We start from the raw sequence: 19,124 nt of genomic DNA, 5'->3' as shown, positions 1-19,124 counted from the left end.
ATAGCATTATACATGTCTGCAAGGAGATGTGCTTTGTATCACTGAATAAGGTACAGAAATATTTGCAGTCTGTGTAATATATTTGTCACCAAAATTTTAATTTGAAATAAAAACAGCACTACCTAATGAAACACATCCTCTCCCACAGAAACTATGCTGCATAGACTCAAGCAAAACCATTTATTGTACCGCCAAACACAGTATCTAACTAAAAACAACTGTGTTAACATTTGTCCAAATTTTCAGTTACATGAAATAAGTGTTTGCTCTATTGCATTTGAAATTTTAGATGTCATTAAGATAGATCATGAATGCTAACTTAAAATAAAATTCTACTGAAAGAGTTGCAACTAACATGCCATATAAACTTTGTGTCAGTGAGCCCACCTGTCTGATGAAGGAGTGGCACACGGTTTTTATTGTAGCCCGTGGGCTACAACAAAAACATGCAAAACACCTCCTGACGTGAACATGTAAAGGGGAACCTTCTTTGTGATAAAGTAAATTATGCTTGAGATGAAGATCTAATCTTTTACTTAAGCGTGAATAGCCAAAAGTTTGTATGGGAAATATCTGCACAGCTTCACTACTTATATGTAGAGGTACGTGACTTCACTTCATATTTCCCCAGAGTCCTATAACGTATCATACACTTCCTTTTGGACATGCATATTTTTGTGAATTATGATGAAAGTTACCACCTGACTAGTTTCAACAACATAAGCTAGACCCAGGGAGGTAATGCAAGTAGTGAAATGAAATGGTATATTACAGTATTTGTACAGCACTCCGTATGAAAGATAGTTGTAACAAGATTTTGTTTTTATTGAGTTAGAAAGTAAATCATATTTCAGAAGAAATTTTTTGCTTTCATCCTTTATGCATTTAGGAGCAAGAATAAGTTTTCACGTGAAGTATCTTCACAATTGATCTGCTTGTATGCAGAAGCACTTCACAGCAGATTGTGCTAGCATCCTATAATGCACCACACACACACGCATGCACAGTTCCTTTTTGGAAAGGATCCCCAAACTGGTTTCAACCTTTCTTGAGGTCTTATTGGTGAGACCTCAGTGATGTGCATTTGTATCATGTTCACTATTGAATTAGAATCAAACAGTTTTACTTCCAATTGTCCTCATGTCATCCTTTGCAGAAGATAAGTCTTGTTAAACTTTGATTTACTAAACTCACTTCATCTGTTCTGAATCCACTCTGTTGGAGGAACTAAATAACAAAGTTGCTACGATTGCTAATTGATGTTACTGATTATATTTAGAATATCTTTGATCTATATCAGCCCTCAGCTAGACCCCAATCAAATGTTAAGAGTTGCCATTAAGGTAAAGTATGATGACATACTTTACCTTAAAGGAACATCAGAGCTGATAGCACAAGTTCTTCACAAATCTAATCTACATATAACTTGAAACCATTTTTAAAACTGTCTTTCCCTTGTATCTAAATTCTAGTACAAAGTACCTCTCCTTATCCTTACTTTTTTTGTTAATGTTTACCAATGACAGGTTGCAATACAGAATTTGTAGCAAATTGATGTTGCATATGGATGTGGGTTAAGATATAATGAATCTGTTGATGATCATTTTAAATAGCTGGTGATTGTAGTTTTTTTTTTTTGGGAAATACTTTGTGTGGAAGGCTGTTCCAGAGAACAGACATACATGGAATGAAAGATGAGTCAGTTAGCAGTTGAACCGTAAATGGATGTTAGACAGGTCTGGTGATATTATTGTGGGGCACTTATTAGAGAAGTGAAGAATGATGGATATCACTTCTGCTGAACAATGTCCCATCTGTCGAAAAGATATGATACTAAAATTCTGCAGAGAGTCTGTGAGGGAGGAGTTCTCAGTTAGTGATCTTTTGAACAGTGGGTTTTGGTGTACTACCCCCAAGGTTGGTCTGACTTGAGTTCATACAAAGTTAGTGGTTGGGCATTTCAAAAGTAACATCTTGAATAAAAAAGAATTCCAAGTTTTTTTGGAGATTGAGAATGCTATAGAAATAGTGTGCCAGTAATGGCTAGAGGTTTAGCTGACTCTTGACTGTTTAGCTGAGTGTTATGTTATTAAAGGTAAAGGAAGAAGAACTGCTGTTTTGGAAGTATTGAGGATGATTACTTGTCATCATCAAAGATAGAGTGGTAGAATACATTTTAGCTTGGTTTGGTTGAGCACTGCAAGAGTTGGATGACTAAGAAGAATGGAAAGTGCTCTCTCATCAGCTAAACTATGGATAGGGTTTGAGGTCGATGAGAAACTCGTTTATATAAACCATAAGATGATAATTTACTGAGAGGCTCTCTATGGAATATCCTACCAGATACCTTGGAAATGTCAAGTGAAATAGCACAAACTTCTCTAAACCTTTCTTTGGTTTGGAGAAGTTTGACAGAATCTGTAATAATGATTACTGTTTAGCTGGTAGTTATTCAATTGATGAAGTTAACTATTGAATACCTTCCCCATTACCTTAGAAAGCACTGAGATGAGAGCAGTAGGTTGACAGCAGTAAATTTGATAACACCTGATATTTATCAAGTGCCTTTGTTCTTGTCAGCTGTCTTATGTTGAACAAACTAGTCATTCTTTTGAGATCAAAATTCAAGAATACAAAGAATACAAAGTACCTAATAAATTTTACATAACATCCTGCCATTCATACCAGTCATAGACTTTGCCAGAACCAGACTAAGATATTCCGTAAGTTGATCCAAATTTGAATCATTCAGACAGATCATCATAAACTGCACTGTTTTTGTTGTTTTTAATATTATAATATACATATTACATGTATACATTTAATACAGATATTTCTGACTATTATTTTCCTGTAATACCACACCTTGCTTTCGAAAAATGAAGAATCTACTCCGATTTCTTTCGCAGAATTTTTCCATATAATTAAATCATCTTTAATATAGTTAAACCAGTTTAGCCATTTCTTTGGTCAGTGCTTCTCCAGAATCTAAGTTGTTACAGTAAATAAAGAAGTTACAACAGTGAATTAAAGAAAGTTACAAACAGAAAACTTTTTAAAGCATTCTTGATAGAAAACAATGTTTGTTTTTGCCCTTGAGTGATGACATAATTTACTCCATATATCACATCCATCACATTGTTAGCATGTATTGCCTTCCATAGTCCATTTCATTTGTGTTGAACTGCTCAACTGTATAAATTAGCATCATCCCTTGGTTCCTGTTGCATTATGGTTCACATCATCTCCACTTCTTGGAACTTCTTATATAGCTGTTTTATGAAATTCATGACATTTTTTGTCTCTTCCTATACAAATTCTATGTTTTCATTGTTACTATGAAATACTAAACCAGGTTTTTGTGTCCTCTTTGACATGTTCATTTCAGTCTACCTTCTGTCCCACAATAGATGTCATCCACATCATAAGAAATGTTTACTATAAACAACAAATTGCATACAGATATTTTGGACTGAAAATAACAGTACATGATCAGTGTGTTAGAAATTAATAGTTAGCTCACAGCAACAAGTATTGCTGTGAGCTAACTATTAATATATTAATAAATAATATTAAAACTATTTTTGATGTTTACATTAAATGAGAATCTCTCAAACTTTTTTTGGTGGGGGAGAATCATCGGCTTAATCTGAATCAGAATGATTCAGGTTAAGCTGATGTAAAAGGGCTTCACAGCTTTTCTTTAAAAAAGTGTTTATATTTAAAACTGCTTCTGTGGAGAAGACGAGCTTCATCTCACCAGATACTCTGTTTAGTGTCAATACTACACTATGCCAGACCATACTTTTCAGGTTTCACATATTCAGTGTTATATTGATTCATACTAGATAAATTACATGGATGTGATTGCTTCTAAAGAGTAAACAGCAACTTCAAAGCATAGTTTATTATCATCTTTGCTTGGAAGTCCCAACAAATGGCATTCGATGTTATGCAAACAATCAAGATACAGAATGGATTTTTTGCATAACATTGAATGCCATCTATCAAGACTTCCAAGCAAAGATGATAATAAACTATGCTTTGAAGTCTGCTTTACTCTTTAGAAGCAAATTACCACCACATAATTAACTAGTACTGAAATCCATGTGCTGTTTTCATTAAGACAAAAGAACTATATATCTGTTTCGAAAGTGGATAAAGGTAAAGCTGTAGTGGTAATGGATAATGCTGACTATGAGAGGAAGATAGATTGCTTTTTACAGGACACCTCTACCTATCAAGAAATTAGTTATAACCCTATAAAAACATAAATCAAACAGTTAATTTGTTAGCTTGGATCAAAATACTTTGGATACTTATGCCATTTTGGAAGAATGCCTCATTTATATGGTCTTCCAAAAATTCTTATAGAAGTATATAAATTAAGTGAATATATTAAATACAGTGGATAGTATAAATATATTAAATATATATTATATAATTATAAATATATAATAGTATATTAAGTGGAAGTCAGTGGCGGCTCGTGGCTTGAAATTGTGGGGATGCTGCAACTTTTGAAATATACATACACACTGTGTAAGTAAGTATATATGTGTTTGGATAAAATATCAAAATTGCGGTAAAAATTTAAAAAAAAATTAAACATGAAAAATATTATTTATTATCGATAAAATTATACAGTTTGGTATAATTCGAAGTTACTTAAAAATAAAATATATTCTTCTTGTTTTGTTTCATGAAAAAATATTGTTTATTATCTTTATCAAATTATACAGTCTAGTATAATTCAAAATTACTTAAAAATAAAATCCATTATCATAATGTTCTAAAATAAAAACTATAATAAATATTATGTCTTTAATTGTAATGTCCAAATATTTAGAGCCAGAGTAAACACGATAAGCAGTATGATATGCATATAAACATAGCGTTCTTCGCCCTCCTAAGTGCTACAAGATGGATTTTTATTATTTTTTATACAAAATAAAAGAATTGTATAGGATTGTTGATGATAAAATTAAATATTACAAGCAAATATAAATAAATTCATAAATATATTTATGTATTGAAAATATAAATTAAGTATATAATTTTGCATCGCTGAAGTCAAGCCTTTCAGCTCTTTATTCTAATAAATTCATATAGAATGTTATCCAATAAGACCCACTGTGAATTGTATCGATTGACTCTCCCACCTATAGAATTGCTAATTTCTTTAACGTTTATTAACTGTCCATATTGGACAATCCAGATCATTCATCAAGAATTCCACACATTTTCTCGAAAAAATCAAGAAGATTCAAATACAAGAGTCAAATATATTAGTCAGCTTTGACATTGTTTCTCTTTTTAACAACATTTCATTATCTGACAATGTTAGTTTACTATATGATGATTTCCCTTCTGATGTGAAGATTTTTGACTTTGTTATGCAATCAGGATATTTCAGCTGGAAAAACAAGATCTATAGACAGGTTGAAGGCACTGCCATGGGTAGCTCTCTGTCTCCACTTTTGGAAAACTATTTTATTTTATTTATTTTTTTTTTTTGAACCATCTAGAAGGTACCTTGTTTTCATCCATTCATCCCCAACCCTCTCTTTGGTTTCATTATGTCACTAATGTTTTGATGTTTGGCCTCATTCTAAATATGAACTTAACACTTTCCTACAACAGATCAATAGTCTTCATCCACAAATTCAGTTCACCATGGAAAAATAAAATGCTGGTAGTTTACCGTTCTTAGACATCCTTCTTACTCACATTGCCTTAGGCACTTTGTCAATCAGTGTTTATCAAAAACGTATCTTTGCTAGTAGATACATTCATCAAAAGTCTGCTCATTACACCTCTCAAAAAATTGTATTATCAAGTCTTTAATTAATAAAGCACATAATGTATGCTCCTCTCCCTCAAGCTTACAACAAGAACTTCTCACTATCAAACTTTAATAGAATTAAATGGTTATAACCCTCATCAAATCTGGCAGCTAATTGACTACTCCTATGTTCCAACACCTGTTGGCAGAATTTTGAAGAAGTATCAGATTATTCCCACATATTTCCATGTCAACAAAATTTCTCATCTCTTTCCATCTACAAAAGACACTGTCACCTCTATCATTTGCTAATATTTACCAGATCCCTTGTGAATATAATTTGACATACTTTGGAAAGACTGTGATGTTAATCAACATCAGTATTACATTGAATGTGTGAAACCTCAAAAGTCTAGTCTGACATAGCATGGTATTGACACTAAACACAGTATACAGTGGAATGAAGCTTGTCTTCTTCATAGAAGCAGTTTTAAATATGAACACCTTTTCAAAGAAAGTTGCAAACTCCTTTTACATTGGCCTAACCTGAATTGGAATGATTCTCTCTCTCTCTCCAAAAAGTTTGGGAGATTCTCATTTTATGTAAACATCAAAAATAGTTTTAATATTCTTTATTAATATATTAACATCCAGCTTGCAGCAACCATTTTTAATTGGTAAATTGATTGTTGTATATACCTTGTATTCCTTTGATTTACTTGTTTTTACACACTGATGATGTACTGTTATTTTCAGTATGAAATATCTGTACTTTCATTGCAGTTAATTATCTGTGTTTATCTTGTAATTTGTTGTTTATAGTTATGCCACAGGTACCTTAACTATAATTCATAAATAAATTATTTATTACAATAAGTTTTATAGGTGTGTGGTTTCTTCAGTGATAGAAGCAGAAGTTTGGTGACCTATATCACTGACTCCTTCATTGGGGGGGGGGGGGGGTTAAAGGTGAATATATGCCATTAGGAAGGAATGGCAGTTATTCTTGTTCTCTAATGAACTTATATTTGTATACTTTAAGTTATATGCATAATTTTCTATAATTCACATTAGTAACTTGTTTATTTATTTATTGCAGTTGCAATTTTGATTCTGAAGACATAAATCATTATAATAAATTTAGTTTAATCTTTTATCCAAGTGTAAGCAAACAAAGCTTATGCCTGAAGTATCTTCAGGACTGAGGCAACTCATAATAAAGGTGGAACAAGGTCTCATCACTCTTAGTCTTAGTATCTCCCATAATGCAAAGCACATCTCCTTACAGACATGTATAATACTATGCATTAAGGGAAGGGCCACTACCCAGACCAGTTTTGACCTTTATTTGAGGTCTCTTCAGTGGTAGCCAGACCCAGAGGTGGTGATACCAAGGTGGAAGCAATGAAGAAGTCATATTTACCTATACGAGTTGCCAAACTTTTGTCTCACCTTATTATTAAATTACTCTGGATTTAGAGTTGGAATTTTGATGAAAAGATGTTGGAATTTTTTTTCACTTGGTTAGACTATAATAAATTTAGTTTAATCCTTTATCCAAGTGTAAACAAACAAAGTTTGCACCTGAAGTATCTTCAGGACTGAGGCAACTCGTGGTAAAGGTGGACCAAGCTTTCATCACTCCTTGTCTTAGTATCTCCCATAATGCAAAGCACATCTCCTTGCAGACATATATAATGCTATGCATTAAGGGAAGGGCCACTACCCAGACCTGTTTCGACCTTTATTGAGTTCTCGTCAGTGGGAGCCGGTCCCAGTTTGTTTGCTTACACTTAGATAAAGGATTAAACTAAATTTATTATAGTCTAACCAAGTGAAAAAAAATATCCACCATCTTTCTTTAAATCCAGAGTAATTTAATAATAAGGTGAGGCACCTTTTGGCAACTCGTATAGGTAAATATGACTTCTCCATTGCTTCCACCTTGGTATCACCACTTCTTTGTCTGGCTCCTACTGATGAGACCTCAATAAAGGTCGAAACTAGTCTGGGTAGTGGCCCTTCCCTTAATGCATAGCATTATACGTGTCTGCAAGGAGATGTGCTTTGCATTATGGGAGATACTAAGACAAGGAGTGAAGATAGCTTGTCCACCTTTACTACGAGTTGCCTCAGTCCTGAAGATACTTCAGGTCCAAACTTTGTTTGCTTACACTTGGATAAAGAATTAAATTAAATTTATTATAGTCTAACCAAGTGAAAAAAAACTTCCAACGACATAAATCATTGTCAGCAATACTGGTCGCGCTGTCATAAAATAAACAATTTATATGAAAAGAAAAGTGAAATTATTCATTCACATATAACCAACCACTGAATCTTGCAAATAAAGAATCTCTCATTCCTTTAATAAAAACTGAAGTTATTTATTTAATTTAGTAGACTCAAGAGTCACTTGAAATAGTGTAGCATTTGAAAAAATTAATATTAAAAAGAAAACTATTTATATAACAGTTTGTGCTTCATGTGATAGTTAATACTATTTTCATGTAATTTATTTATATTTCATTAATTGTGACTTATATGCATACACACAAACACACACACGTGTGTGTGTGTGTGTGTTTGTGTGTATGCATATAAGTCACAATATATTTATGTATGTATGATGTGTTTTTGTGTGTGTATTAGTGGCATATGACTGCTGTACCAAAACACTTGTTCATCAAAATGATAGCACACAAACTGTGCACTGTCATTTTGGTGTAAGTGAATATTGAAAATTAGTTCCCACTTCTTTAGAAACATCTTGTTTTATGCCACTGGTGTGTGTGTGTGTGTGTACATACTTTTTTTTTCATACATTTATGCATTTATCAGCAGCTGTTATTAGTGATTTTTCTACTGGAGCCTGTATGCAAAATACTTATAAGAATAAAAAAAAGCATCTCGGTATGTAATCATATATTTGCATGCACAGCCTTTTTTTGTATATCAAAGCATTACTTTTAGCAATTTCAAAATTGTAGGAAATTCTATAACAGTATTATGCATACATTCTCCTAAGATTGCTTGACATATAGTTTATTAGAGTTTCCATCAGATGTGTAGGTTTTCATGGGGCATGTTGTCTTGCTTTTCTTGCATGCCAGCACGAACCTAGCACCTCTGATTTGGATGACAGCGTAAGTAATCTCTCTCCCAACACCCTTTATAATGTGATCCTTTTTTTCTTTTGGTTCTGTAAATTAGTTTTATTTTTTTAGTTTCTACTTTTAAATGGTCTTTGCTGTTTTTCTTCTTTTTTTGCACAATTTTTTAACAGTTTGTTCAGTTTCATTAGAAATGTTTTGCTGTACATTTTAGGGAATAGAAGCCTGATTATTGTCTCTTACCATAAAATTAATTTAATTGCATTTGAAACTTATGATTGATGATAATGTATTAAAACTGTAGCTGCAAATATGTCTATTATGGTAACTGATTAACATCCATAACTTTTAACCCATCAAGTATGGGTTGAAAGTCATGGACTTTTAACTTGTCAAATATTCATATAATTAAATTGAATTGTGTTATATGCTTCATGTTTATATGGAGTTTCAACTAAAATAATTTAAGATTGCAATAAATATGTGTTAAGGCAGTTTATTTAATGCTTAGTCTAATAGCATAATACAAATAAAATAATTCTGGAGCTTTTATTTCTTGATTTTAATTTTTTGATATCTGTTATCTTTTTTTTTTTATTCAAAATTATGAATGTTTCTTATATCCATCCAACATATGGATTGCTCCAGTGTAATGGATGAATATAAGTTAGTGGATAAACTGAGACTTCATGATGTCTTAGAACACTGTTTCAGGTTACTTTGCTCTCTTGCTAAATTTAAATTAAATTTGTTTATTAAATAAAATGATATTTGCTATAGCACATACCATTTTAATAAACTTACTGTTACAAACTATTAAAACAGGCCTGAGTAAAGGTTCAATAGCATCAGTGCTGTTGTAAAGGAAATTCACTATAAAGATTATTTTTTGATTTTGTTCTTATGAGTTTGCTATGTTCTAATGAGGGCAGACTATACTTAGTAAGATTATTCAAATTTTGTAGAAGCCAAGCAGGCCCAATGTTTCATGACGACATAAACCACCATGCATTTTCTATATGCATTATTGATTTCTGTTGATTGCTAGCCATCACATAGAGCTCACAACAAAAATATTAACTTGACTTTGGGGCTCAATAAACCATAATAATAGTAAAAACTGTGGCCTGCAAGATTAAATTTGTAAATCTCTTCAGATACTAAGATTATTTCTGCAGTTTATTTCCTGAAACCAATATTTAGTTAGAGCTTTCCTAAACTCTTACATTTCCTAAAGTTACAATAATTAGAACTTTAATTACAGACCATTTGATAATTATCAATTTTCCCTGTATAACATTTTACTATTCATTATTAATAATATGTTTAAAAAATACAAATCATGGTGATGATTTTTTATACCAGGACTAATAATAGCAAAAACAGAATAATAATTGTAGATTAGAAAAATAGATAAAATTTCAGTTAATACTGAATTCATGATTTTGTTTGTTTGTTTTCTCCTTGATGTGTTTCTGCTATGATTTTTTCAAATGTCTATGTGATTTAACTTAACAGAGAAAATGTGACATGTATTGGCCAAAGGAAGGTACAGAGCTCTATGGAATTATTCAAGTTAAACTTTTTCAAGAGGTTGCAATGGCAACATACACTGTTCGCACCTTCATCATTCGTAACTTAAAGATAAAAAAGGTAATATTTAATACATGTAAGTGTCCTTATTTTAAAACAAATGCTTGCCCAAGTTTTGAATAAACATCAGTCAACTCCATTTATGTATATATATATATATAATTTAAAAAATAAAAAGTCTCAAATTCAAGATTTTTATAATGAATATGCTTTGTATTCCTTACTGTAGAATTATTTATCTTTCATAGTTGATATTTTTACAGCAAATTTGTGTATTACATGGGAAAATAGGAAATCTTGGGTAATGGCATCTTTGGCTGTACTAACTACTGTTAGTATGGCGGAAGGCAGTTTTGCTGTACTAACAACTATTAGTACAGCCTTCTGCCAGTTGCACCTTGTATGGTGAAGATAGTTGAGTTCTGTGGAAAGGACTGTATCATTAGAGAAATAGCGCTTGCTCTATGTATGTGGTTTTGGAAAGTCATACTGGATGATTTTGAAGTCAGCAAATGGTTGTGAAACATTCTTCTAACCTGTAAAATGTTTTGCTCTGAGGAGATGCTGGTTTGAAATCCATTGAAATATAAGCCAGTTAATAAACAGTCTTTTATAATTTAGTTTTGTTTGCTGTTGTAATACCATCAAAATAAATTATGAATAACATCCAACACCTGAGTCTCAACTAGATGGATAGAATTTTGCAAAATAAAGTTGGCTTTACTTAGCATAATATTGAGCAACATCAGCATTGAGAAAATGGTTTTTGCTCTCATAAGGTTTCTGCTTATCCCACGAAGAGAACCAGAAACACATCAAAAATACTAATAAAAGGCAAATCTTTTATTAGTACTTTTGAGCAGTGTTCATTGATTTCATTGTATAATGAAACCTGTGGAGCATTCATGACTAAACATACACATGTAACCACAGTAATAAGATTTTTTAATAAGTAAATATTTTGTCCTAAGTATCATAGGACATCTTTAGTACAGTTAATTCAAACAATACTAGGAATCACATACAGTTCTGGCACATGCTTACAATGGAATCCCTCTATGCTTGCAGGAGCGTGTTATAGAATTAAATTAAAATATATCTGAAAAAAAAAAAAAAAAGAGTTACATTAAAATGAGATAACATGTATAATATTATTTTACACAATTTAGGATGACAATTTACCAGACTTTAGGGATTGTAAGAACATCGTTACAGTTCAAATTGGGTCTGTGAGGAAGGGCTTCAGCACGTTCATGTTTATATAAAGATCTATGTTGAAGTTTGATCTTTTTCCAATGGATCCTGTGGTTTGGGTTTTCAATTCCGTGTTGTGTGTGAGGCCAGATTTCAGCAGTTTGATAAAATGGATATGGTCTTGATGTTCTTAAATGCATTTGCTAATGGATCCACATGTCTGTCCATAGTACGACAATTGAAAGACGTTCGGAAATGCCTTTGACATAAGGTATGGGAATCCTACAGGCTTGTTTTTGTCTAGGTTGATGTGTGTGTGGGGAAGTGACAAATAATTTTGAGTTGTTTTGGGGTTGTATCCATTTTGTATGGCTGTATTTTTTATTGTTTCCAATTCTTGGTTTAAAGATTCTTCGGAGGAGCAGAGTCTGTGTGCTCTGGTTACTAATGATTTAATGATGCCAAATTTTTGAGATGGATGGTGAGACGAAGAATTGTGAACTTAGCGAGCTGACAATGTTGGCTTATGATAGACAGAAGTGAAGATAGAACCATCTTTTTTTCTTTGGATGTGTACATCCAGGAAGGAGATACCTTGTGGAGATTCTTTTTCTTGCGTGAATTTGATGCGAGGACATCAAATTCACGCTAGAATTCACTCCTGGTAGTGTTTGAATTAACTGTACTGTATATGCCTTATGATACTTAGGATGAAATGTTTATTTATTAAAAAATCTTATTACTGTGGTTATGTGTGTATGTTTAGTCAGTGTTCATTGAATTCATTATGTTTTAAGTACTACAATACCAGGGAAGTTCTGATGCTGAGAGTTTTGTTACTGTATGTACTCCATTTATTTTTGAAACTTAAGGTTCTATGTATTTCACTATAAATAAATAATGGATATTTAACATCCTTTTATAGAATAGCTTTAATATGCAAAAGTGAAGTCTTCTAGGCTCACTCTTTCTTCAGTGTTTGTCTCTCTAGTGCATTTGTCAAAAATTACAAAAATTTCATTTTTGTAATTTTTAATGAACTGCCAAAAGTTCATTTGATGTAATAATGAATGGTTGCAGTACACAACAATGTTATTGACAAATGCATCTTTTTATGATCTGCGATTGCTTTTTGTTTGTTTTCCAAAATTTTGTAGAAATCTTCTATTATGAATATACTCATGAAAAAGATATCTGTATTGTCTGCATTTCTTACTGACCAAATGGAATAAGAAATTATTTATATTGTTAAACTAGATTAAATAATTTTTGATTTGCATTGTTTTGTTTCACTCTTCCTGCATCTCTGTAGTAGAATGCACTCAGCAATCTGTTAGTGTTGCTGCTGACCCAGTGTAATAGCTTTCTCTTTTGCAAAAATCCTGTTAATGACCAGAAGAGCTTTCGAAAAAGTCGCACAAAAAGAAATTTCTTGTTTTTTTTAATTTATTTACCTTTATTTTCACATCTGTCTGCTTTATCTTCATCTGGATAATATGCTCTAGCAGAGTTATCACTCAGTAATTCACCTGTTTCTTCTGGTTTTTTCATCCTCATATCTTATTAACATTGCCCTTCCTTAAAAATTTGTACTTTTTTTTTTCACCATATAAAATAAAATAATAAAAAGATGGTGAGATTTTCTTGGGCTTGCTGAGATAATTTCTTCATCTTCTGCCTGTGGTCATAGACTTCTTGCAATGCCATGTATTGTAATCTGTCCTTCCACCATTTTTGCCATATTCTAGTGCAGTGCTTTCCAAACTTTGCATGTTGGTGACACACTTTTTAGACAAACATAATTTCGCGGCACAGTAATTCAGTCTGATGTGCCTCTCATGGGTCATGTGGCCAGATCATATGTAGTTTAAGTATATGCTTTTACAATTATTTTGTATAACTTTTAGAAGGTTTATTTAAAAATCTCTTCCTGTTCATCCGATACCAGGTTAATAAAAATTCACTATTTATAGTAAGTCACTTACTCCTTTTAAAACTGATCCCATCATTACTATAACAAGCAACTCCTTTTGATATTTGATAAGATCAAATATGGAGCTCCTTTAAAGGTTGCGTGATATAGTTAGTCTTGAGGGCACGACACAGTCTATTAGCAAACCAGAGGTTAAACTTGTTTCATGACACAACTTATCTAATGAAAACCTTTCATTTTTATTAAAAATATATAATACAATATGATCGAATAAAAAACACATCAAGTGAGCTGAAATGATTCTCTCTTCTTAATTTTTCAATGTATTTAACATAGGGAAAACAGATTTCATAGCTCACTTGTTGAGTTTTTTCGATCATACTGTATTTTTATATATAATAAAATATACAAAATAAAAATATATAATATATTTATATTTATTTCCAAGATTAATGTCATTGTTATAAGAAATAGAAAGAAAAGAAAGAAATATATAATAATAGAATTTTAATGAGATATATGAGCTTTATGGGATGAACACAGCTTTTCAATATTTGGTGGAATAGTAGATAAAGACACTTGCATTTCATCATCAAGCATTCTTAAGCTTCCACGTTTCAATGTCTTCAAGTTTGCCATCGTTGAAAAGAATACTTCACACATGTATGTAGTGAAAAACTGCAAAATAATTTTTAACTCTTTATTTTAATTTTTAAAATGCATCCATGTTTGGATGCATTTTTGAAACACGAATCCAAAAGTTGTGTAAATCACCCTCTTCATACATCATTAACAGACTTCGATCATTTTTTATTTCAGCTAATTCTTCTTCTTCAATAAGTGACAAGTTAATCGTTGCAGTTGAAAAAAAATGGATTTCTGATCGAATCATAGTCTTGTATTTCAATATTTGGGAAGTAGTGATGAATTTTCTCTCCAAGCATTGTTAAATGGTCAACAATTAGCGAGCTGATATCACATTTTAGTTCACAGTCTGCAGTTTTGGAAAACATTTCAAAATGTCCTTCTTTCACTTTCCTTTTCCAAATTTCTATCTTGTCTCTCATAGCATAAATTTTATCAGCCGCTGTTTATTTTCTCCTTTTCCTTGCATACTGATGTTTATTTTATTTAAGTGTTCAAATATGTCCCAATTTTGTGCACCATAATTTGTTTTGAATTAGATTGCAGAATTCATTTTGTTGATTTTCCTCAAAAAGTTTAAGCATCATTTCCCTTAATTCATATACACGACAAAGCACTCGACCTCTTTACAGCCAACGAACTTCTGAGTGTAGTATAAGTTTTTTAAATTTTACCCCCATATCTTCACAAATTTTAACAAATAATCTTGATTTAAGAAGGCTACTTTTAATGTAATTGACCATTTGAACAACTTTGTCCATAACTTTTTTTAATTCATTACCAGTGGTTTGCGCGACTAGTGCTTTACGATGTAAAAAGCAATGAGCAATTATAATATTTTCATTCTCTTTCTTTGCTAAAGCTGTGAAACCTTTTGTTGAACCAACCATTGAAGGAGTGCCATCTGTGCATATTCCTACGCAATTTAACCATAGCAAATTATTTTCCTTCATGAAGCAATCTACTGTTTTAAATATATCTTTGCCTCTAGTATTCATTGGAAGCTCTAGACAACACAAGAATTGCTCAATAATTCTGTTAGTATGAATGAAACGTATAAAAACGAGTAATTGTGTTAACCCACTGACATCTCTTGATTCATCTAACTTCAATGTAAAAATTATATTATCATCTTGAAAAATATCTTTTATTTGCAGCTTAATGTCAGCAGACGTGTCTTGAATACGTCTTCCAATCGTGTAATCTGCCAAAAGGATTTTATTAACTTCTATCTCAAATTCGGGTCCACACATTGTTCGAACAATAGGACAGCAAGATTCCTTTATAGTGGTTTCAGCAATAGTGTGTGGCTCCTTGTTTTTGGCAATTATTTGAGCAACCAAGTAACTTGCCCTTTGAGCTTTCTCTGATGTCTTCATTCTCTTGGTGAACGATGTAGACTGCTTCTTTATAGATTTTGAAAGTTCAATAAAGTATTCTACTGGCTTTTCTGACAAATGACTGTGTTTTAAGGTAAAATGGCACTTTAATTTGTTTGGTACCATACTTTCATTTGCAAGTATCACCCTACAAACTAAACACTGGGGATAAGGATGGTTTCATTACCAGAAAATGTGAACCCCAATTTCATATAATCTTTATTGTATAAACGAGGCATGGAAATTTTCCTTTATACTTCTTCTGTATTAATGCAGACCGTTCAGCAGTTGATTCTTGCGTAGTTTCCTGTATAGTCGATACATTTTGTTCATTACAAACGTCACCTTCAGCTTTTCTTTTATTTTATTAATTAGAAACTTATCCATTTTATGGGCAACTCAACACCAATTTGATAAATAAAACGGTATGAATTTATTGTAAAGCTTTAACAGTAACTAAACATAAAATAAAAGCACCAGCTCTTCGTTTCACGTTGCAGTTAGAATAAACATTAATAATAATCATTGTATGAATAAGTGGGGCACTTTATTTTTATTGGTCGAACAATAATAAAACCGAGCAACTACTACGTGATAAAACCACAGGGATGAATTCGGCTGCATTTATTCTCCATTATTTATCGAAATATATTTATGAAATATTCTTAAAGGTTAAAAATAATTAAAAGATAGTTTGTATATATGATATGTTATGTATATATGTATATATATGTGAGTACGAAGGACAACAAATCAGAATGGGATAGTTAGTATAAGGCATCAAAGTAGGGATGGAACTAATGGGCTTATCTTTTTCGCTAGGTGTCGCACTGATATGATCGTCGGCTTGTCGAGAGCTCCTGAAAAGATTAGTAGTTTTTTGTGTTATCGTTGGCAATTTTACTAGAATTTTACGTAGTATTGTTTGCTTTCTGTTTCTTGGTGTGTCTGTGCGATTTTTGTGTGTTTTCTATGTTATTTTAATTTTTCAGATAAGATAGCATACATATGGCACTGATTAAAAAAAAAAAAAAAAAAAAAAAAAATGGCAGTCGGGTCGCCATGTTTGTTTAAGAGCTTAGATGTAAACTAGTTTATGCAATGTGCTGTCTGTGAGATTTATGCTTTGTGAAGAGCGGTGGGAGTCTGGTTAGATGGTGATAGTGGAGTTAATATGTGCAGAAAGTGTAAGGAGAATGAGGATCTCAAGCGTGTTTCGGGTGGCGAGAGTGATATCGTTAATGATAGTCAGAATGTAGAAAATGGCGATGTGATAGAGAATTGCGAAGTAGTGCCAGATAGGTGTGAGAGCGTCATTGAAAGTAAATGAAGGTAGAAATACAGAACGAATGGATGATTTGATTGATAATGAAAATAGTGAGATAAATGCAAGTAGTGAAATCGCATGTTTGAGTGGAGCGATATACAGAGCAAAAAGGCAACTGGAGCGTATGGAAAAATGTGTGCTGAACATACCGACTAATAAACGGTGAAAGTCTGTTACGAAAAATAATAGAATGTTCGTAAACGTCAATAAAATGAAGGAGCGAGTGCCGTATGGGGATTCGCTATTAAGAGGTGTGATAGTTGAGAGTTTGACAAAATTGTACCAGCTGGGTGTGAACATAAAGGACATCAGCGAATCTATTAGACTGCAAAAACAGAGGGTGAAAGAGAATGATAATCGTGGCAGGAACAAATGATTTGAAAGAAGACAAAATGGAAATGATAGAGGATGTGAGGGAATTACTTGATGTAGCAAAAGAGAAGAGTGAGAGAGTTAGGATGGTGAGTATTTTACCGCGGTATGACAGTGAAGTGTTTAGAAGGAGGGCCATTATTGCCAATGACTTTATGCGTGGGTTATGCATGGAGAGTGGTGTGGAATTTGTGGATGTGTGGAGTGAGTTCGATGGGCAAAAGGATTTATATAAGATGGATGGGTTACATTTGAATGGAGTTGGTGTAGGGAGACTTGAAATAGTGTTAATGAATGATGTGGTGGATGTACAGACTCAGGGAAACTAGATTTATTAGGGGGGGGGGGAGTGTAGATATGCTGACTTTAGGGAGGCAGTTGAGTCTATGAATGAGTATAATATGCCCAAGCGAGTACAAAGAACAACAAATCAGAATGGGATAGTTAGTATAAGGCATCAAAGTAGGGATGGGACTAATGGGCTTCTGCAATTCATGTACACTAATGCCAGGAGTATTAGGAACAAGAAGGAAGAGTTTTTGGCCTTGGTTGGCACTTCCAGGCCACAGGTTGTTGGTATTAGTGAAACATGGCTGACAGAAGATGATAAAGCTAGTGGGACTGAATGTGATGGGTATAGCATGTTCAGGAGTGACAGGGAGAATAAAAAGGGGGGGAGGAGTGTTATTGATGATAGCTGATGAGTTGCAGCCAAGGAGTATAGAAGTTGAACTGCAGGATAGAGAAAAGAGCACATTTGAGGCTGTTTGGTGTGAGATAGAATCTAGCAGAACAAAATATACAATTGGGTGCTGCTATAGACCAGGTAATGGAATAGATGGTGGGGATAGTATGCATAGGCAAATAGAAGAAATGAGTGGAAGGAGGGTAATTATTATGGGTGATTTCAATTATGGTAACATTGACTGGAAAGAGGAGAGGGCACATGGGAGGAAGGAATTGGATTTTATGCGGTTAAGGGACAACTATCTGCGACAGCATGTAGTGGAAAATAGCAGGGGGTAGAGAGTGCTTGACCTAGTAATTGCAACTGAGAATGTGGCTGTAACGAACATGACCATGTTGCCACCAATTGGTGAGAGTGACCATAAGGTCATGACTTGGGAGGTGGCTAAAGGAGTGGAATTTACAATTAAGACAGGGTACATGTAGAATTACCAAGCTGGTAAGTATGACAAGCTTAGGAGTGTGCTTGGTTCATTGCCATGGCATGTAAAACTGCAAGGGCTGGATGTTGATAGTGCATGGGAGATGGTTAAGAAGTGTTTGCAGGAGGCAATGGTTGACTGTATACCAAGAGTCCGAATAATAAATCAAGTAGGGGTTAAATGGATGAATAACATTATTAAGCTTGAGCTGCAAAAAAAGAAACAATTGTGGAGGGAATTTAAGGAGAAAGGTGACCAGCAGGCGCAGGAACAGTATAAAGCTCAGGCCAGGATGGTAACAAGGGTGGTAAGAAAAGCAAAAACGGATTACGAAAGAAAATTGGCCATGCAGGCTAAAGAGAATCCCAAACAGTTTTTTCAGTATGTTGCAAGTAAAAGGAAAAATGTTCATGGCAGAATAATTTTAAAGAATGCTGAGGATAGGAAGGTAACCGAATCAGTCGATATAGTGGAATTACTGAGCGAGCACTTTGCAAGAGTATATCAACCAGGTGGTGACATTGCAGGAATGGAAGAACCAACAGCTTATACTGGAATTGTGATGAATGAAGTAGAGGTAACTAGTCTATTACAGAACCTCAATGTCATTACAT

General features: G+C 33.0%; 1 protein-coding gene across 2 annotated transcripts in view; it reads left to right on the top strand.

The window, feature by feature from the left end:
* Nucleotides 1-19,124, top strand: part of LOC150108836 (putative receptor-type tyrosine-protein phosphatase mosPTP-1) — a 902,991-nt gene that overhangs the window by 796,772 nt on the left and 87,095 nt on the right. For both annotated transcript variants that reach the window (XR_016549344.1, XM_090403658.1), the window contains exon 17: nt 10,417-10,551. Coding sequence is in view for 1 of the 2 variants with exons in the window: in XM_090403658.1 (XP_090259784.1) it covers nt 10,417-10,551 (135 nt within the window). In the remaining variant the exon portion in view is untranslated. The remainder of the gene's footprint in view (nt 1-10,416; nt 10,552-19,124) is intronic.

The sequence above is a fragment of the Typopeltis vanoorti genome, chromosome 2 (assembly GCF_054136105.1).
Source record: "Typopeltis vanoorti isolate ZY-2024b chromosome 2, IOZ_Tvanoo_1.0, whole genome shotgun sequence".
Lineage (NCBI taxonomy): Eukaryota > Metazoa > Arthropoda > Arachnida > Uropygi > Thelyphonidae > Typopeltis > Typopeltis vanoorti.
Note: the sequence above shows the minus strand (reverse complement) of the source record. Positions and strands in the feature narration are given on the sequence as shown.